At 36.4% G+C, this 22,617-nt stretch overlaps 1 protein-coding gene across 7 annotated transcripts in view; it reads left to right on the forward strand.

Annotated features, from left to right (window-relative positions):
* The window catches only part of IMMP1L (inner mitochondrial membrane peptidase subunit 1), a 34,614-nt gene that overhangs the window by 1,381 nt on the left and 10,616 nt on the right, over positions 1-22,617 (forward strand). For 2 of the 7 annotated variants that reach the window (XM_030481957.1, XM_030481958.1), the window contains exons 2-5: positions 1,756-1,859; positions 14,676-14,813; positions 16,091-16,179; positions 17,065-17,191. In XM_030481957.1, the coding sequence (XP_030337817.1) occupies positions 14,709-14,813; positions 16,091-16,179; positions 17,065-17,191 (321 nt within the window). In that variant the 5' untranslated portion in view covers positions 1,756-1,859; positions 14,676-14,708. Of the gene's footprint in view, positions 1-1,755; positions 1,860-4,962; positions 6,208-8,314; positions 9,216-14,675; positions 14,814-16,090; positions 16,180-17,064; positions 17,192-22,617 lie in introns of those variants that run through there. The other 5 variants (XM_030481955.1, XM_030481960.1, XM_030481954.1 and 2 more) reach the window with 4 other exon arrangements.

A 22,617-nucleotide genomic window follows, 5' to 3' on the forward strand; every position in this document is an offset into this window, starting at 1 on the left:
GTAAGATCTTTATCATGAGTGTCAGGAGGTTGCTTTAATGTTTTATGTTTGCTGCAAAACTGTAAAATATCTAATAATGTTTAATTTCAAATGTAGATTATTTTTCAAAGTTAGAAGTATTTGTCTTTAGAGGGAAAAAAAGTCAAAGGACACATTTAAAAACATAGCAAGAAATAAATATACCTATTGAATGTCACTTCTGTTGGGCCCTAGTAATGAATTGTGAGTATCTGGATTAGGAAAGACTTTAACAAAATAAAGGAAAAAAGTGTAATTCACAATCCATTTAGGAGTTCAAGAATCTGTTATAATCTGTGGGATCCTATGGTGGAGGAATTATGGTATATAATTGAGTGAGGGAGCTGAAACTCAGAGTTGTTCACTTTTGAAACATCACATCAGCTCATCTGTTTCTTACTTCACTGTCATTCTGGAGTCCAGATACCTAAATATTTCAGATGTGTGTAACACTATTAAAAACTTGCAGCACGTTTATTATATGACTTTTTATATAGAATACTTTAGCCCAACAAGGATATTTTTGATAATTCACCACTTACCTACCAGAAAAAGAATCACTGAGTTTATCTCAGTGATTACTTTTCTCCCCATTCCAAGCAGTAAGCTTCCTTTTGTTACTTCAGTGAGACAAAGTATTTCCTTGCTTGTTTTTTAAATAAAATACACTAGGATAGGATGCATTAACTTTAAAGAATAGGTGTAAGCATGCATCTAGGGCAGAGCCCTCTCTTCTGTAGTTTCATTTCTCATTACTTCTTCTCTGTCTTGTAGTTTTTATACTTTTTTCCATTTTCTTACAAGGCAATTAAAACTGGAGACTAAGTAATTATTTTTTTTTTTTTCTTTCATTGTGGAGCCCACATAATGAAAGTATTTTACAATTGGGAATACTTGTGCACGTTTACTGGAAATCTCAGCCTCTCCTGAGCTGATATAATAGGTCAGCATTGCTAACACAGGAAGTTTTAATTTCATTTCATTTTTCTTCTATGCTTCCAGTCTAACAAACCCTGGTGCTTGTCAGATCCTTTTCTGAGCTGATTCAGCCCCCTAAGCTGACTTGGAACTACCTAATCAACTTAATAGTTTAATGTGTCATACTGCTGATAGATGCGATAAGGGCACATACATACAGTGGGAGGGGGGCAGTTGAACCTTCCACGTCTTACTGACTGTGAACCTTGCAGGAATAAGAACTTTTTTCACTCTCTTTGAGTGGTACCAAAGGTTTGTTTATGTTCACATGTACATTCCCCAAAAGATGAATTTCCAGCCATTGTAAAAGATCCCACTAGGGGCTCTCCAACAGAAAGCAAGACTGCAGGAATTTGTAATTCTAGATATTACTATATAAAAGCCCTGTCATCCTCAAATACACATTACATTAGTAGGTAGATAAGTCCTACAATTTCTGCTCTAGGGGTGGAATTGAAATGCAGAGAAACTAAAGAATGTGGAGATGATTGCAAGTGATCAGGAAATGTCTTAGCAAGTTACTTGTCAGCTGAGCTATGGCAACTATGGTCATACTAAATTCATAGGGGGAGAAGTTTAAACCTTTGTGTCAGATTGGGATGTTTTAAACTGTAGAATCGTCAACTTTTCTTTTTCACAGCTTGTGTATTATGTAGACCTGATCAAGTGTTTATGTCAATTTTAACTACAAATCCTAACTCTACCATTTCTTGTAAACTTGCTGATCCAATTCTCACTACTTGTCTATGCCAAATGCAGATTCTAAGATGGATTTAGAGGATTTTTGGGTGAGAATTCCCGAAGGAAAAAATGGAGGGAATACAGTGGGTGAATGAGACAGCAAGCAAAACATTTGGGAAAAGGTATGCTTGGAATTTGATCTGCAAGTATGTTTGTCAATTCACTGTAGCCTGCGGATTTGGTGAAAATCCTAGTGTCCGCAAAATAGCAGTCCTTCTTAAAGTGTGCTTTTTAGGTATTTTGTGCTTGATAAGTGGAAACATACCTGCCATGGCTCTCAACTCTTTTTGCAACAGGGGTTGTAGGTGTAAATTCTTAGGACCTTCAGTTAAAGCAAGCTGAGGCTCTGTTGTGTGAGCAGACAATGTTATTTTGCTGTATGTACTTTATTTTCCTTGAGTTCAAGTCACCAATAGGTTTTAATTGTGCCTTCTAAGATTCAGTGTGTGCTCTTGTCCTTCCGTGGCAATGAGCAGAATGCTATCCATTTTGGAATAAAACATATCAGTGCATTTTGTTTCAAAACTCTATGTCTGCCTGATCATTTTTCAGTGATATTTTGGTGTTGGGTTTAAGTGTGGGATAGAGAACTAGAAAACTGCATCCGAGGGACAGTTCTAATTTCTAATCATGTCGGCATTTGCTGTTACCTTGCCAAGCTGCTGCCCTCATCAGTTCTGGAATGTGATGGTATTAGGCTGTACTGATTAAAGTTTTATAGTCACCAAATCAGATTAGCTGTGGAGTCACCTGACTAGGTGGGGTTTGCAGTCATGTGATGCAGTGCCCTGCTGAGCTCCCACTGGGAGCTGAAACAAGGTAGTTTGCTTTTGAGATGTTCTTAAGTATCTAACAGCATGGGTCATGGATTATGGCCGCCAGGAAGATGGCTTTATTTTCCTGATCTTTGAACTAGCTAGAATGGGGTAAGTTTGAAAGTGCAGGATCTTCAGGCCATGAGCCAACAAATGGAAAGAATATTGAATCCTGGAAGTTCTGACACCAAAAGACCTGGTTTGGTTTTGTTGGTTGGTTTTTTTGTTTGTTGGTTGGTTTTGTTGGGTTTTTTTAGTATGAAAAAGCTTAAAGACTACTTATTCAATCAGTCCATGGAAAAAGCAAAGATTAGAGGGACGGTTTAAGACATACCAGTTATATGATATTATAACAGACATGATATGATTTTTTCCTTCAGAAAGCTGTTGGATATTAACCTAAATACATCCCTGTGGATATGTTGAACAGCAGCGATAAAAATTTAATCCTGTGTCAAATTTAAACAGCTCTTTTAAAACAGAAAGTCTAAGTAGATAAATTAGGAGCCATGATTAGTGGTATGTGCTGAAGACTAAATCATAAAAAAAGGTTATTTAATGCTTCTGTAATTTTAGATTAGAAAAATGGATTGAAACTTGCAGAGCAGTAATATCGAAAATTAGTTGTAAATTGAATGTACTGTCTTGTGTCATACAGATTAGTGGTATATTTCATGGAGTATTTTCCTTCTGTTTATCATTAAAAGGTTTGTAAAAAAAGTGCATTAATTTAAAAATACTCATAAGATAGGACTAAAAGCAAAGGGGGGTGAGGGGGACCAACCAACCACAAAACCACCAACTAGAAAAGGAGTATTATTTGTATTGTGGCTTTTGATACTCTATGATGTTTTCCATACTGGGTTTTTTGTTCAAGCTTACTTCAGGATTAAAAACTAGAAATTAAGACAGGTTGATTCTAGCCTTTTCAGATGCTTAACATCCAGAATTCTACTTCATATTGAATCAAATGGCTGCCCTCAAAGAACAAAAGAGTTTGTCCCTTCAGCATGGCAGTGGAAGAGGTGGAGAGTAAACTTTGTGTTTCAACTGGGAAAATGTAATTTAAATGCTTTGATATCTTGAGTCTTTGTTTTTGATTTTCAGTTGTATCTGATTGGATATATTTCATTGAATAGGCATTTCTAAAGTTAGGTAAGTAATGTGGGTAATTAATGAAAAGGTTAATAGCTGTGACTTTTAAAATATAATTTATGTAAGTGCAGTTATTGCAAAAGTACAAAGTAACATATTACATGTGCTTTTAGAGCCTAAGATTCACTGAATATCTTTAAAAATATATGTATCAATTTATAGTTTCTATAGCATTTTCTCCTTATACGCTGGTATTACAAAGGTTCACAATTGGTACACTTTGGATTTTAAAAAAAACATTGCTTTCTGCTAAGTTGTTAGGGCTTTTAGTCTTCAAAGGCATTATTCCAAATAACCATGTAATTCCTACTACAAATCTATAGTATCAGCAGGTGCTGGAATAAAGGCAATGTTTGCTCCTCACCTACATTGTGGGATTCTGTAGAAGGTACTTATAGAGGCACTATAGAAGTTGTCCATTATCTCTGCAATATTGTGAGACCTGAAACCTGTGAAATGCTTTGGCAAAGCACTTGTGGCCTGCCCGTAGCCAGAAAAGGTTTAACCAATCACTTTCAGAATTCTTTTAAAATTGTAGTCTGTCTCCGCTTGCTTAAATATTTTGAAGTTTTCATAATGGAGAATTGTCCCTCTCTTCTAATGTTAGCCAAAACTTAACAGTAATGTTCCATCAAGAAGTACTTCTGCAGGAGCTTTTGAAATTACAAGGAAACAAAATCTGGGTCAGAAGTCTTGTGGTTATACAACCCCACCTATCTGACCTCCCCTCTTAAATAAAGGAAATGTTATTGTTAACTATTCTTATCCTTAGAGGTGACTTCAGACTACTGAAGTGTAGAATCTGTATTGCTGGCATTGTTTTTCAGCTTAGGTTTCAACAACAGGCTCCGATATCCGTTGAAGTACGACAGGTGTGCTAGGTGAGATTCAGAAAGCTCCTGCTCTGGGGTAGAATGATGAACTGACGGCTAATTGAAAATAAATCTCAAAACCTTGATGATTGCAAAGATGGGAATCTTTGCCAATGCGCTTATATGTAAGGATGTAACTTCTTGGTGAGAACCACAATATTTAACCTCCAGTGTACTGGCCAAAGAAGCATTCTGATCATTGTGGCTTCCATAGATATTCCAGACAGGTAGGTTAATGCTAGCTGAGATATGCAGCCTCTGCCAGCAGGGAAGTAACTTCTGACAGTGTAGTATCCTCCAAGAAGCAGTTTTTCTCCCTTTATTGCTCTTTTGTCTTAGATTTACAAGCTACTCAATCTTTAGTCTGATAAAGACATGCAGAAGAGCAGTGGTTGAACTGAAATGTATATAGGTGTGTTACATTGAGCTAGATGTAGTAACTTATATAGCACTGTGAATAGTGATGCAGTTACTGACCCAGCTCAGGATGATGCAAGTTCTGGCTTTCACAATTAATGACGTTGGTCACTGGCTTCACTAAAGTGTACAGTGCCCAGGTTTCACCGGGAGCAAGATACTGCAGAGTCACAGGAACATTCACATGTATTTGATGGACTTCCATCTAGTTTCAGGGCATCCTGACCATTCATGGAGTGGGGGATGAACCCAGATGTGCTGCTGTAAATAATTCTGTAGAGCTGTGTAACTACACCTATTCTGAGCACAGAGACACAAGTCTTGCTTGCTTTTCAAAAGATATGACTGTTATAAGAAGTTGTTTAGAATGGTAAGCTAATTATGTCATTGAGAGGTAGATGAAAAGAAGTATTTGGAACTTTAAGTATTGAAGAATTAAAATTTAGGCTATATGAATTATACAGTTAGGTAAAACACGAGCAAGCATTATAGTAAAAAACTCACTTTAAATATAAAAAAACAGATCCACTAATGGCTAGTTAAGAAAATGTATATTGTTCCAAATTCGGCGTAATATTGTGATTAAAGCAGGAAACACTATCTATCTGGCTTTTTTGTAGCCAGGCTGTATGTTAGCAAACTTCTGTTATTCTTCTCAATGGATTCAGCTTCTTGTGTCTCCTACACTGAGCCTGCCAATTCCATACCAAAACTGCTGTGTTTGCTGAAATCCATTTTGGGGGCATATATTGAGGAGTAGGGCTACCCACGCAAGTTAGCTCCCTTGTGCTTCAGTGTCTGAGAATCAAGTTACTACCTACTCAAGCCAAGTTATCTACTCGGTAATGCATTGAATTTGTGTTGACTTAAGTTAGATATTGGTGCTGTGACAGTAGCTGGAAAAGATTGTTTTATTGTTGAAACCTTTTTATTATATGAATTTTGTAAGAATGTGGAAAATGTTTGGTAATAGACATATAAAAGTATCAGAAGAAGATGCTTGAGTTGCTACCATATTTTTTTCCCCCCAGGTACTGTTTTGCATTTTGTGTGAGATTACATGTGTAAGATGAATAAAAAGAAATTAATATTTAAAGTTGTAGAAAATGAAACAGATTGAGGGAAACTGAAATATCAAAGTTACAGAAATAACAAGACTTAACTGGTTACTGCAGAATAACTTACGACGAGCCTGTCCCATTTACAATACAGTGAGGTTGTAGTTCCTAGTGTGAATGTGAGCCTTGCTAATTATTTCAAGGTGTTATCTTGGTTTTCTATAAAAATAATACATATGTGTTATTTCATTGCAGTTGGGGTCTTATTCTGGGAAAGTAATTTATCTGAATTTTAAGTCTGAAGACTTACATATGCTTGATTCCAATATCTCTTCAGTTTCCTTTTTTTTTTTTTTTTTTTTTTGTTATTTCTGTGAATTAGAGCTGTCAGTGTGTCCCTAGCAAAGGAAGAAATGTAATTGAGCTTCTTTTAAATACATTTTTTTGTTTCTCAGAAAACTGTTGCACACTCTTGGAGCTGCATGTTTCTACCATGTCTCTGTATCAATGTGCTTTCATTGGTCCAGGAAGTGTGCAACAGTGTTTGGTCTTGATGTTTTCATGCTGTTGCCAAGCCACAGTGATTTTTTTTTTTTTTTTAATAGAATTTTTAACATTTCTGGCATAAAAGAGCTGAAATTGAAAAACATGAAATTGTGGGAAGATCATCAGTCTGTGAAAGGAGCTGTATGACCAGTCACTGTTTTTCCTTTTCAAAAGGCAGTGTATTATAGAAGAAAGGGATAGCCAAATTGTGTGTGTTTGGAAAGAGCCAAGTTAGTAAACTTAGATGCAATAAAATCTGATCCCTATTGAAAACTTAAACAGTTAAGTAAGAAGATGTAGTATTAGTGAAATTATGTAATTATTGTTTCTGTACTATTTTTCTTTTTACAAGTACTTGTGTCCTCATTTAATTTGGGTTTGGGGTGGTTGTGTAGTGAATTAAGCTGTATAGGCCGTTTTTGGTAATTTGTTCAGTATCAGTGATAATGCAGTTCGGGGCTGGAGTGTGCTCAGTGTCATGCAGGTACTCTGCACCTCAGCATACAATCATTTGCTGAATTTGAGAAAGGCACCTTTGCTTATTTGATTCACTAAGTAGTCAGTTTTCTCACTTATTATTGTCAGCTGTAGCTTTTACTTTAAGCCATGAAATTGAATAATAGTTTATGCTGGCTTTTTATTTCAGTTCATGCATTTAAAACCTGAAACTCAGATAAAAAGATAGTTTCAGAATAAATTCAGTATATTATTTATGAGTGGAGCAACGCATTAGCATTGAGTTCACAATAGATCATATCGCTTTTATTCCATCTTACAAGCTTAGCAGCACAAACAGAATAATCAACATATTATTTGGCTGTCATCTGCTGAACAGAAAGCAGAGATCACAAGGAGGTTTTCCCTAGCTGCAGTGATGGCCTTTTTGTTCCAAGCCCCCATCTGGGAGGGCCATGGTGTGTTATCATATGGAACGCGGGGTTTTCTGTAATCTGCTTAGCTGCACTGCAGTTTGAATCTTTATTCCATGTTTGTGTAATTTATAATTTTAATGAGACCATGGCTCTTGTGGGCTTTGAAATATATTAAAAGCTCTTTTGTGCATATGCTTTTGTTCTTGCTTAATAGGCTCAGTGTATTTAAAACTGATGAGTTTTTATTCATGGATTTGGATGTCTGGGGATTAACTTAGACTGAATATCATTGCACTCATCTATTGATGTTTGGAACTTTTTTTTAATACTTGTATCTGTAAGGGGAGGAGAACTTTCAGAACTTGTGTTTTATATATAAACCAGCTCAGAAATAACTAATACAATTTTATTGAGCAATGAGAAAAAAGTACTGATTATAGTTTATTTTTACTGCATCAATTTACATATGTTTGTGCTATGAAAAAATAAGTAGTTGACTCCATGTACATGTGTATTTAGAACTAAGTAACTAAAAGACAGTTTAGGAAAGCCGTCAATTTTTGTAGAGTAATAGCAGTGAGAAGCATTTAATTTGCATTTTTCTTCTGTTCAGGTAACTTGAAATCGTAAATTCTGAGCTAACTTTTGTCTGTGTATTCCCTTTATCCTGTTTTTAACACAGTTTTTTAAAGTAGAGTATGAATCTGATATTTCATTAGAAGGTGATGCTTGTAACTGGGAAGTAAGGATGAACATACAGAAAGATTCTTTGTTACTGTTGTATTTTCTGATAGTGCTAAAATTGGTCTTGTGTTTTGCCTTTGTGTTTTTCAAATGCTTAGTAATAGGTTTGATTAACTCTTTGTGTTAAGATCTTGTACTGTGTGATTTCTGTGTTCATAACTGATACGGAGTACTCTTCAATGATGGCATTCTAATCTGAGACTAACACTGGGGGTAAGATTAAGACATTTGTGTTTCTTACTAAACAGTTTTAAGGATGGTGTACATAAATAGGTTGGTTTGATGTGGAGAGTTTTTGGTTTTCTGTTTGTGGTGGTTTTGGTGGGTTTCTTTTATTTTACCAGCAAACAATCATCTCTGTACTGACAAATATTTTAAGTAAACAGCCTTTTTATGTGTCAGTGCATAGGGGAATTATTCACCCCTCTTCTATTCACTGCTTTGAGTGGTATTTCCAAAAATAACTGCATATTTCTGGAAGGTGCCTCAGCACTGGGAAGTGCAGGGAACATGTGAGCCATGGACAACTTCAGCTTTTAAAGGGTCATAGATTGTAAGTGCCTCATGTGAAAATTGGACTTGTAACTCTTTGTCTTCATTAATTAAAATTAATTTTAAATGTTTAAGTATCTGTTAAAGTGAATTTTTTGAAATGTAAGATAAATGTGTATAGCTCAGAATATCGTCATTTGACCCTTGTCACACAGACATAGTGTATTTTTCTCAGTCACCAGGAAAGTGACTGTACTGTCTGTCAGACCTTTTGCTTTTGTCCTAACTTTGACATTGTTACAGGAAACCATTAAGTGACTATTTCAGCATCCCTCAGAGGCCCAGACTTGCTGTGTACGACCACGCCTCTGCTCAGCTATTTGGATTTTGCTGTTCAGCAAAGATGAGTGTATAGAGCTGCAGAGGACGATAGAAGCCCTGGAATGCATCTGGCCATTAATACATTTTATACAGGGTTGTGGGATTGTTAGGAGTTCCTTCCCAAAGGTAAATAGAACCAGTGAGAACTACTTGAAATCTGTTTTGAAAACCTGCTTGTTCTGATGTAGGTAGTCTCCAGTTGTTTAACACCACAGGATTGCATTACATGAATTTATGTTTACAGGATTGAGCTCCTTGTCAGCTTGAGATCAGTAGATGAAGGAGCTCTTGTTGGAGACAAACTGCCAGTGTCTAGTAGAGATCATGTGGAAAAATAATCTTCTCTTTTAGAATATCAGCAAGCTTTTTCCGATTTGCCAAATTGAATCCAGTGTTTCTTCTAGAGAAAACCGACAGCCAGAAATACAAATCAAGCTCTGCCTGACCCCCTGCATGGACAGACCTTTTGAAAATTGTTCCTTGTTCTGCTTTAAATTTTTTTGAATCCTCAGATTATTATTAGAATATCTAAAACATTTTATGTTAAGTTATATATCTGATATGGGAAGAATCTTTACCAGGAAGCATGATATGCACTCTTCGCTATTCTAGCGCATGTAACATTAACTTCATCCAGAAGTTTTAAGAGAGTAACTTAACATAAAAACCAGCTCAAACATAGTTATTTTAATGGCCTAGTCGGTGTGTGATGTTTTCCTTTGGTTTGAGTTTTTGGATTTTTTTAAAGTAATAATCTTGGAGTACCTCTTTAGAAGTAGATGGTGCAAATTACAGGATTACCTTGTTTGAAAAATGGTGTCTGGTTAGAAGTGGAGAATGTTAGAAGAGGAGTTTGTTAGCTAAGGCAAAACTGATAATTACTGAATATTCAGTGAAAATTCAGAATTAGAAAGTGTTTATAAAGAAAGTTTGACTGATTTTTTTTTTTTTATTGTAGTGAAAATCCATTTAATATCGAATAATTTGTTTAGCCACACTTTTATTGGCTACAACTTTGATTTTCCTGAAATTAAAATTTTGGCATCATGTGTTGAACTGTTACAAAATGCCATTGGTTACCTGGGAGTAATAAATCTGCTCATTGATTTCCTAATTTTATTATGTACACAGTTAATTGTAATCCAAGATTACAGCAAACAAGATGCTAATTTCTAGACAACCTATGTACATTTCCCTCTGTGTGTGATTGGTACAGAAGCAAAGAATACAAAGAGAGTACCATTTGTGCTATCCTCACAGGAGCTGTCAATAAAAGATGTAATAGGGGATTTAGGAATCTGGAAATGGCCAACTAATTTATGTGAATCTATTTTATTTCAGCTAGAAAGACTGAGCTCTGTTTCGTCTGCACTGCATATTGCAGAGCACAGGCTGTCTATAGAAAACCAGGCGGCTGCATATGGATAGTCCCTTGATATCATTCACTTGCTGTGTAATCTTATTATGCAAAGTTCTAATCTTCACCTAGAATGAATGCCTCTGGGTCAGAATATAGTCATATCAGGGTTTTTGAGGTCATGTTTTGTGATCCTTAGCTTATTCTTCTAAGTAGGGCTGGGATTTAAAGAGTATTCCCCAGACACTAGCAGAGATAGATGGCAAAACCTGCTGCCTTTTTGGAAGACAAGACCAACATGAGGTCCCTGGTAGGATTAAACTTGATTTGTAGCTGTAGGATTTTTTAACAGATGTATTATTGGACAGGGAATAGGGGGCCACCAGCACAGCGAAATTGGATCACGATTGGCATTCTCAGGGAGTCTGCTGGCTGCTAAAACAGCAGCTGCATGTGGCTTTGACTTCTTTCAGGTGAAGCGACTTCCAGTCATTTGGAAAGGATGGGATGAAAAGGAACCTTGGTGATAATTTTGATGTCTGCAAGATTTAGTACCAATGTAATGGGATTATTGGTAACACCTTCACTGCAGAAAAAGCCACCTGGCGCTATAACTGGCAGCAACTGAGAACTAATCCTTTCCCGTCTCTTGGATGTCATTCATGAGGCTCAGAGTGATTTCCACCCTGCTAGCTGTGATTAATTTTATAAACAAACAAACAAAAAAACCGAAATGATGAAGGCATAGGCTATGGAAGCCAAAGGGAACAGAAGATAATAGTAATTACATTTTACATTTTATTTGCTGCAGGAGATAAACTGTACAGTTCTTGTAAAATAACCAAATTGTATTCTGCATGATAAATATGGATGCATAACCTTTTTTAATCAGTGTTTGGTATAAAAAGTGTGTCTATTTCAGTATAATGTTTTCAGCTACCTACTATATGATAGTAGGTAGTACCTGAAAGTAATTACAATAGGTTTTATGCTGTTAGTTCTGCGATAAAGATGTTTATACAACAGATCCATTAAGTTTTCAAGGGGCCTGTGACTTAAATCATTTGTTTTATTGTGCTTAATGGTCTTATGCTGTATCTGGTGGTGTTGCCTGCTGGCAGCACTTTGTATTAAAATTGTGTGATGTGGAAAAACATTCAGCCCTTTACCTTTTGTGATCAACAATATGGCATTGTTTTTAAAAGTGTACTGATGAATAGTTTTCTGTGGGAACAGAATTATATTTACTGATGCTTAAGCTAGAGCAATTGTAAGATAAACTGTTATTTTTAAAAATAAACGTTGTTTGGGTTTGGTTTTTTGACTGGGCTTACTCTGGACAACCATTTACTTATTATCTAGAAGTTGTTACTTAAAACTATATGGAAACTTTCATACTTGTAGTTACTCTATGGAATGCACATTAGATGTCTAGGGCCTTAATGTTAGAAACAAACCCCCAATCCTCAAAAGTTATCTTTTTAGGTTCAAACTTTATAATCTAGGGGGGTGTGTGTGTATATATATGTATATGCCATAATTGGAAATTAACTTTCTTGAGTAAAAAAACCCAAAGCCTTATATAAGAGCTAAACTGTTTCATCATTATCATGAATATCTAATAAGCCTGAGCCTTAAAAAGAGAAAAAAAAAAAATCCATTGTGCCACATTTATTAACTGGGGCTAGTGAAATACACATCTTGGAGGTTAAGAGTTTATTTTAAGAGAACTGGGACCTATTTGGTCCCAAATTTGAAACCTAATCACTCATGTTCTATTGTCATGGTGACTTTTATCCAATGGCCGCTCTAGCAGCAGGTGAAGTTCACTCTGAACCTTGTGTTTCCTTGAATTATTTACAAATCTATCGCTCCTCATTCAGAGTTACTCAGAGACATCAGAGAGAAACAAATGTGTTCAGTTGTAACTATTGGGAGGTACATGTCATCCAGAGTCTAACGGGAAATCAGTTGCCATCAGTTTGAAACTCATTTTCAGAGACATATAGCCATTGGTTTTGGTTTCTTCATAATAAAAAATATTTTAGTTATAGCTGTTGGCATGAGAGGTTTACGTTTTCTCTCATGTCTGTTACCATTCCATTTGCTACAATCAACACTACTTACCTCTAGTCAGTGTAATGCAAAGTTTCTACAATTCCTTTTGACCTATAATATCTACAGATGCCTGAATTCTGTACTCTCTTAATGTATTAATATAAGGTTTCTGAGTAGCATGGACCTGAAATACAGGATGGTTGTGCAGTATTTGTCTGCCTCAACTGAGAAGTGATGCAAGGTGGCCTTTCTAGCAAGTACTGTTAGGAAGTATTGATGATCGACTTCTCTCAAGATAGTTGTGGTCATTAATTCATGCTAGCTATGCAATTGGGATTGATCTGTTGTCACTTCATCTTCCTTTTATCACCTGGAATATGTTTCTGGGCTCACAATGTTTCAGGCCCTGAGAGCAAGGAGTTGGTCTATGCTTTTCATAGCCTACTGGGTTGAAAAGAGCAACCGCTCTTCTGGTTTTCCAGAATAAATTCTGCTGAAAGAGCGTTTTGCTTATGTTGAAGCTGGTTTAGTTTCTACATGGTGTGCTGCAGTATGCTGGGCGCTGCATGTGCTAATGAAACATTTCAGGACTTTTGTTTTCTTTTGTATTTTAGGGTCATTACTGTGAAGCTTGTTAGCTAATGTGAGGGATGACGAATTACAGATTGGTTTGATGGATTTATTCTGGAGATATTTTATGTTAAATTTTTTGGAATAGGGAAGTGAGCTGGGTAGAGAGCACTGCAGTCTTTTCGTTTTTTTTGTTTATAAATAAGTACTAAATGCAAAGAACAAAAGCTACTTTTGACTGTATTCAGGCAAAGTTCCCATTAACTTCTGAGAGTGGGGGGGTCTTTACTTCATTATTAAGAACGGCATATTGTGCACACAGCATTTTTTATTTTTATTTTTTTTTACCTATCTGCATTTATTTAGCAAGCATCTTAAATGAGGGAAATCTTGCTGTTGTTTTAGTTCATCATAAAGCTGATACTCAGTTTAAGGGGGACATGTTTCTTGCAGAATGTAAAACTTGCTTTAGTTATACTCAGTATGTGTGTGTTTCACTTAAGAGAAATATATATTTATAAATATCTTAAAAATGGAGTAAGGAAACAGATTAGCATTGCAGGAATTACATCTATTTGACTTAAATATTTGGGGGATGGGGGCCAAGATATTTATAGAGTCTTATGTGCTGCAGAATTTACGCCACTGTATTGTAGCTGAGAACAGAAGGTTCTAATGCCAAGCATTTTGGTAATGGAAGTCTAGTCAAATGAAAGGTTTGTAAAACCTTCAGAATCCGCAATTGTATTCTATTCCTAGAATAGTCTTACTTATGCTAGCCATTCAGGACTCTCTTAATTTTGTTTAGGTCTTAAAGCCTTTTTTCATTTGATTGATTGCCAGGTTGCTTTTAAAGTTTTGGTTGACTACTTGATTACTTCAGTTTACTGTGAATGCAATTTCCATTGTGAAATGTCTTTCAAATCACCTCAAGTGGTTCAATGCTTCTCAGTTTTGCTGTTGAGTCTTCAGTTTTAAATGCTAATGCTTGAAGACAGTGATTTGAGTTGCACTGTCTCACTGTCTTCACGTGATTAAAACAACTCTGTTGAGTGTTATCTAATAAATAACTGTATCTGCGTTACAGTACGTGGTCCAGTCAGGAAGGGAAATCCTGCACTTAAAGGTACAATTAGAGTTTTCCACATTACATTCAGCCAAACCTAGTGGAGGGGAGGGTGTTTGTGGAACTGTTGCAGATATTTTGATGTGTGGCAGATAAGCCTGTCTGCTATTTTGACTAAAAGAAGCCCAGCTGAGTCAGCAGAGAGCACTAACACCATTCTCTCCCATTAGCTTCTCTAGTTTGGCAAAGGTTATTTTTTGTTTCAGGTCCTCTTCAACTGAATCTCACTAATAAGCTGGTGAGAGGGGTCCATTGATTGTACACTTGGAAGGGTCTGTGTAGGAAATGAAAGACTTCTTGATGGCATTTGAGTTTAAACCGTATTCATCTTCTGAGATACATCTGATTATTTGTTGGTTTTATTCATTGTTATTTTTGTTTTGTTAAATATTGTCTGTCAATTGTGAGATACAGAAGATAGTTTTGTAAATGTTGTTTGTTACCAAATGAATGACATTTTTCTGTTTTACTGTAGACCAGAACCAGCTGAACGACGTAACACTATACCATGCTTCGAAATGTCCTAGGAAAAACTTTTCGGTTTCTTGGGTATACTGTGCAATATGGCTGCATAGCACATTGTGCCTTTGAGTACCTTGGAGGAATTGTTGTGGTAACTTTTCATTTTCATGACATTTAAAAGAAAATAAAACTGTAAGACAGATACCGTTATATGTGGTAATGCAAATATTTTAGGTTTCTTCATTTTCTTCAAAGCTTTTCCAAAGAGTGTTTAATAAATGCCTTTTTTTTTTTTTTTTTTTGAAGGCAGGTCCAGCCTTTAGGAAAGTTATTTCTCCTTTAAGTGTTTTTATTTTTTGCTAAGTTACTGCTTGAGGCACCACTGAATCAAATGGGAAACTATGATTAAGCATTTTTCAGAGAGTAAGCATTCTTCCAGAGAGTCACTCATAGAATCACAGAATGGTTTGGGTTGGAAGGGACCTTAAAGCTCTTCCAGTTCCAACCCCCTGCCACAGGCAGAGACATCTCCCACTAAACCAGGCTGCTCCAAGCCCATCCAATCTGGCTTCTCTGGGCAACCTGTGCCAGTGCCTCAGCACCCTCACAATAAAGAACTTCTTCCTGATGTCTCGTCTTGATCTCCCCACTGTCAGTTTAAAGCCATTCCCCCTTGTCGTGTCACTACAGGCCGTTGTCAAAAGCCCCTCTCCAGATTTCTTGTCAGCGCCTTTAGGCACTGGAAGCTGCTCTAAGGTCTCCCTGGAGCCTTCTCTTCTCCAGGCTGAACAAGCCCAGCTCTCTCAGCCTGTCTCCATAGCAGAGGTGCTCCAGCCTTCCAAGCATCTCTATGGCCTCCTCTGGACTTGCTCCAACAGCTCCATGTCCCTCTTGTGTTGGGGCCCCAGATTTGAATGTAGTACTCCAGGTGGGGTCTCACTACAGCAGAGTAGGAAATGCACTTGCTTCTAAGTCTGGGCAGATCTCTGTATGTTTTATGTTTCCTGCTGTTCCTCCCCAGGTTCTAAACTAGCAGATACTGCTCCTAGACATAGTGGAGTTTGGCTGTGAGCTGCTCTTGCAGCTTCTGTGGTTCTGAAGGCTCTGTAAAAAAGAACAGAGCAGAGCTTCGAGTACTGCTCCTACTAATTTCTGCAGATTAGGTGCTGAAATGAATCTGTAGGAGCTTGGAGCCCCTAGTGCAGTTCAGGTCCGGTCCTGAGCACATACAAAGCTGTAACAGACTTAGAGGTGCTCTGGAAGCTGTCCTCATCTTTTAAATGTATCATGTTCCTTGGAGGACATCACTTTTTCAGTTGGTCTTTATATTGCATCTTGTCTAATTTATTAGCAAATAATTTGAATGTTAATGTATTTTAGCTAAAAGTAATTGGAAATAGTAATTTTTGTCTCACTTTTAATTTGCAGTGTTCTGGACCTTCAATGGAACCAACCATTCAAAATTGTGATATTGTCTTTTCGGAGAACCTTAGCCGCCACTTTTATTGCATTCGAAAGTATGCTCCTTTGTTGAGACTGGACTTTACATTCCATTTGCCAGAGCTTGTCAATAACCACATTCTGTCTGTCCTTTATTTTTCATATATTCCTCTGCTTATGAATTGTAAGTTTTCATAAATCTCTCTCTGTGTCTGATGGAAGTTAAGGTGGTCATCACATACAGCCCATCAGACAACTTGTTGGAATTCATTTTGGATGTAGTCAATGTCACTTTTACAGCTTTGTCCAAAAAATTGATTTTTTTTTTTTTTTCTTTAAACAGTTCTATTGTGTGACTGTAACTTCTTTCTAAGCAGTTTTGTCTTACTTGCAAGCCAAGCTGTAGGTATTGCTGTACTCAGCTGGGTGGTTAGGACAGTGATCAAATGCACCTTTATTACTGTAAAGCACAGTAGGCTCAAGGCCCTCGCCCATTTTGTTTGGGTCTGTTTCACTGTACAATCTAATGTATATAATCAGGAGGCAAAAGTAATATGAGGTCTTAGAAACTCAGATTAGACATTTGGAGTTCCACTCAAAGATTAATGTTTGGTCAGTAACATTTATGAACATAGAATCTGTTCTGTTCCATATTTATGTAGCAACAGGATCAGGTTAAGTGGTATTCATTTAATTAGAGCATTGTCAATTAAAATCTAGTCTTAAATGTTTCATATATGATCTAAGTAAGAAAGAATCTTTCCAAATGTGCTTTAAAAACTATGTGTAAAATTACACCCAGAGTAGAACTGAGGAAACCAAAATTGTAGACATGAATTTTCAGCAGAAGGAAGTATCTTTAATGTATACATGAATATTTTTTGAGTATACACATGTATTCAGTGAAATAGTTTGTACTTAGAGTTCTTCTGTTTATTTTTGTTTCTGTTTTTTCCTCTCAGAGGAGATATTGTAATTGTGAAAAGCCCAAATGATCCCAAATCAAATATCTGTAAAAGAGTAATTGGCTTGGAAGGGGATAAAGTCTGCACAAGCAACCCTTCAGATTTCCTTAAGAGTCACAGCTATGTAAGTATTAGTTTTTTGCTTTGTAAAGTAACGATTACTTAAGTAGGCCTGGTAGTCTGTAAAAGATTTGCAATATTTGAGTATCATCATAAATCATAAAGTATGACATTAATAAATTATTCTTTCCTGTGTATGTACGGTAAAATGTTGTGATTTTTAAACTCTGTTTGTGGCAAGCTGTCTTTCTCAGTGTCTTCTGTCTCTGTGGGAAGTGTAGGCAAATGATGGTTTTGCTCTGCTGTTTGCTTAGGTCTTCTTCCCTGGAAAAATATGCTCAAGCTCTCTGCATAAAATGCAGTACCAATGGTAGACTCAAGGACTTGGTCTTAAGGCAAAACTTTCTGTATTTTTAAACACTAGGTGAAGATTTTGCCTCTGCGATAGTTTTGAGGATTTTGCTTTTGAAATTATACTTTAGTGTATCTCTGTATTTCAATGTAACTATATTTAATTTTTCATGAGTATGGTTGGAAAAGTAGTAATTTTCCTAACTTGTCCAAAAAGTCAGGTAACACAATGAAATAAAAATGAAAGAATATTCTTAATGCTTACTTGTCCTTATGCAGATAGACTTAACAGAAGTTTGCTAAGATTTGTGATAAAATGTTTTCAACAACTTTTTAGGTTATCAGTAGAAAAATCACCAGAAATCATGATCACAGAAAAATGTAGGTGTTTTTCCCCCAAAGCATGTTTGACCATTACCTCTGTTCAGCACCTTATGGAGACATCAGACTTTGCATGGGTGTTTTGAATCTTGAAAAGGCAACAGAATATCTTTCTTTCATATCCACTTCATCCTTACAATTATAGTAAAAAGAATTAGCATCTGGTCCATAGCTGGAGTCCTGTGCTGTGAAGGTAGAGAATTTTATGGAACACTCGTTGCAGCCAGCTACTGTTTGTGAGAGATCCTTTAAGAGCTGACTGTCTTTACAGCTTCATTGGTATTAAGGAACTGGTGTCTGTCCTTACTAAAATCAATGGTGAAATTCTCTTGTCAACATTGCATCTAGATTCGGTGTCTGGATTTTAGTCATGACCTAGGACCATAAAGCAAGGAAACGATTCATAGCCTGTTCTGAGGGGTTGAATTTGTTTCTTCCGCTCCAGTGTTGAGGCAAGACATTTCAGGCACCTGCCTATAATCTGCCCTCTGACCAAGTGCCAGCACTGTTAGAGCTCCTGTTTATACTTATGTCACTCATGGGCAGAAAGAAGTAAGTAATTCTCTATCATGTTTTGAAGAGGAGGTCAGTGTTTAGTTTTTCCATAAATCAAATTGTGTTAACCTTTTAACCAAGGCAAAAAAAACCAAACCAAACCCAAAAAAACCCCAACCAACCAACCCCAAAATCCCCCAAAGAACCCAACCCACCTTTCTTAACAAGTTGAAGACACTTTCTAGCTCCCATGGAAGTACTATATTAGTTGAAATATGAACTTTCTAGAGCAGAATGACCTGAAATGGTAAGCCTGAATTCTGTGTACACAAACTGAGTTTCTCCGAGCATCTCATTCCTCACTTGTCTTAGTCTTGAAAAGGAAGTTTGGGAAAGATTTGTACTTGACAGGATATCAGCCTTTCTGTAAACCCTGAGGGGATCAAATGAACATCCAGCAGAACAGTTTCTGCCCTAGGAGCAAGATTTCTTGCCTTCCAAGTTTAATACAAAATGTGAGAGGATGAGGAATGCAGAGTCCATGTCCTATTTTCCTGTGTACGTTTTTCATAAAGGCTAATGTTTTTCATAAAGGCTAATGTGTGGAAATACAGCCAAGTGACATGCAAACTTTCTTAGTTCTTACATTGTTACTTGTATCTAGGGGGAGAAATGCACTAAATGGAAATGGTTTCATTTGTTAGTGCATACCTGTCTTACTGGTAGTTGAAGAGGTATATCTTTCCATCTGTTCAGGAGACACTTCCTTTACAGAGTAAGAATATATTCTCAATGTGGGTATCTGCACTTTGTGCTCGTAATTTATGCTGGATTATTCACTGAGTAAATGGTTCTTGTCAGAGTGGGGAAAAAGGTAATTGCCTACTCAGATTCCTTGCTTTAGTGAATCACTGCTCTATGTGCTTTTTCTGTTAATTCAAACACAAGATTCTTCAAAGCAAATAGCAGCAGCTGATGCACAGAAAACTGGCTGTTTGTTTTGTTGCTACTTTCTTGAGAAAAATTAACCTGAGTTGGGTTTTTGAAAAAAAATATTGTTTTTTTTCAAAAAACTGGGGAAAGGCCTTGGCTGGGGTATCACAAGTGAGAAATCTCTGAGTCATACTTGAATGCAGTGACTCCAGAGTGTGCAAGGTCAGAGGATGGGTTGTTCTTATTACAGTGAACTGCTCAGATTTCCTTGACTGACTTGTCTCCTGTTTAGAGGAGTGATACTCTCATGTTTGCAAACTTAGTATGGTACAGTAAATACAAAGTATCAGGTGTCAGAAATATTACCGATTAGGTAGTTCAAACCTCTGCTTCATTCCTCGCTAGTGCTTGCCAACTTAATGGTCAGGCATTAGGAGGTGGCCAGTTCCTGGAGATGTCAGAATAATGGCAGTACAGCCTACCTAATGCAGCTGAGAGTGAAACCAGGTCTAAGCAGCTGCTTCAATTCTTACCGCAGAAGAAGAATCCTTACAGTCATGTTCGTAGGAATTATGCTTAGTCTGCATTAGTGTAGGCACACTAATTACTTAGTCACATCAGTTTAAACATATTTTACAGATTTTAAGTTCGGGATTTTTTTTGTTCAGAAGCACTATCATATGTGATTCTTCTTCAGAAGCCTAAGAGAATGTTAAAATCAGATTTTGTTTCCAATCCTGTTTCATTCATGACTATGCTGCTCAGGATGGCTTATATATAGATAGGAGAATGAAGAACTCTGTTTACAATTTGCTTTTTGTGAAATTACACAGATGAGATACTTTGTTGCTGCGAATAACCAAGTAGATTAAAAACCAAACAGACAAAACCCACAATGAACAAACCTTCCAAGCTGTAATAAAAATGAAAAATAAAAGCATACATAAACTAAACAAGTTGTTCTCAAAAGAGGTATTTCAGTTAAGCAGCAATGCAGGATAGCAGTGGCAGTTATGTGAAAGTCTTTATAGTGGTATAAAAATACTTTTGCCACTATACTTAGCTGAAGTAATACAGCATATGAGAAAAATTATTTTTGTCAGCGTGCACTAAGTGTAAGGCTGTACCAAAAAACTGTCTTTGAAGTTCATCGATTACAAGCTGATGGAACTAATCCCACATATCAAATTGATTGGTATAAATTAAGCATATGCTTAAATTAAAGTACAGAGGGAATGTCTTTACTTTGGGCCCTTTATTGTACATGATGCTTCATGTGCTAGAGGCTGGAGCTTATCTGCAGAATAATCATGAGGGAAACGTTCCTATTTACATGAAAAGTATAATGAAATTCCTTTTTTGAGTAAGCTGTTATGAAATTTAGTTTTTCTTTCAATTCAGTTTCAATTGATACTTGATATGGAGTATGAGCATTGGGCTGGAAGTTTTGCTGGGCTCTTTTTTGGGTGCACGCTCAATTACGGTGTTTACAGATATAAGCAAATGTGTTTAATAAACATCTAAGAATGCATAACATATTTTTACTGTATCAGAAGCAATGTGGTATGAACCCCAAAGTTAAAAAAGTAAACAACTAATTTTTAGTAATGCGGTATTCAGACATAGTTATAATTATTAAAAATATGTTTACTGATGTATTCATTTAACTATAAGATCTAAGTAATGACGGTTAATAAGGAAATTACTCAATCAGAGTAAACCCCTGAAATGGTCTTTAACAATAACAACAGAAAGGTTAATTTTCACATATAGGTTTTTATTTCCTGTTCTTAAAAGTCTTAATAATACAGATCCAGATTTATAATTCAGATTGAGTATCCTATTGTTCTATTTGAATTTGTTTTAATGCCATTTACCTTAGCTTTAATTTCTTTAGTACCATATGTTCTTGTGCTGCAGCTCCTATTTACAAATTGAAAAAGTGAGGGGTAAGTCATCAGATTAAAACAGCTTGTATGTCATAAACCACCGATATGCTAAGCCTTTGTGTCACTTAAACAAAAGTAGGACCTAATAATGTCACTTAATACAGCTAGAGTCTGTAAATAAGGAACTGCCTTTTGCAAGTCATGGTGATAAAAAGCTGAGATACAAATCCATATCTCAGCAACACTCTGCTGGCAATCAATCACAGCGCAGCACTAATGCTGTGCGACTGGCTGATGTGGGGGAAGTATGTTTACCTTGTGCTAAAAGGAGGTTCATTGCGGAGATGGCATCTCTTCATCCTGTGGTTAACTCTAGAGCTAACATAATTCCGAAGATAATGCATCTTACTGTGTTTGCAGACCAAAGAAGGGGTCTTACGCCGCGCTATTAACTCTTGAACAGTCCTTGTCAAATGCAGTAAGAATACCGGGTACTAAGAATAACATAATGTTAATGTAGACAACACAATATCTTCATCACTAGACACTACTACAGATTTTGGACACTGAAAAGTGGTTTGATACTTCAGAATGCTCAATATCATTGGACGGTCTCTTTAAAATATCCTAAACAGCAATTAAAAATAACATTCTCAGAACACTAGTTCTTTTTCTTTTGTATCTTAATAGCTCATTTACACTCATGGTTTAGTCATCTAAGTTTTAATAGTTGCTAGTCAGGAGAAAGGAAATGTCTTCATCTTTCTTCTTCTCCTTAGTTCAAGTGTTCTAGACGTTTGAGAGAAAGCTATGCCATAATTTTAAGCAGCAGGTATGTTAAGTGTCTGATGGGAAAGGAGAACTGAGTAGGTGTATTTGTTTAGTTTGCAGATTCTTCTACATCCCAGTACAGAGAGTTCATGACTAAAGCCATTCTTGAATTGTCTGAAACATAATTTAAATCAAAATTCTGATATGTCAAAACTAAATTATTCCAGGGAAAAGAAACACAAAGTTTATCAATCTACTCCCCAGTATTTCCAGGGTTTCTTCTGCTCAGGTGGACTGGTCTTTGTCCAGATCCTACCAATGATGGTAATGGGTTTTGTGTTGTAACCAGTAAGTTCTAGTAGGGTTTGAACCTGTGTGTGTGTTGTACTTTGGATGCCCTGTTACATGCATGTGTTTTCTGGAGAAAAGAAGAATCAAATCCTTCTTAATGGTTACTGTGAGAGAAGTTTATGCAGACTGCTATGTAATCTTTGCTGGATTTATCATCAATATTTTCTTAAAAACCACAGATCTTCTATAAATCAATAAAGCTGATAATAATCTGGACTGATGAATCACAGAAACTTTATGATTTTTTTTCAGGAGTTTCTAAATGTAGCTGGGAGATTTATTTTTGAAAGTTTTGGCCTGTGAGCATCTATAAAATATG

This window comes from Strigops habroptila, chromosome 4, assembly GCF_004027225.2.
Source record: "Strigops habroptila isolate Jane chromosome 4, bStrHab1.2.pri, whole genome shotgun sequence".
Lineage (NCBI taxonomy): Eukaryota > Metazoa > Chordata > Aves > Psittaciformes > Psittacidae > Strigops > Strigops habroptila.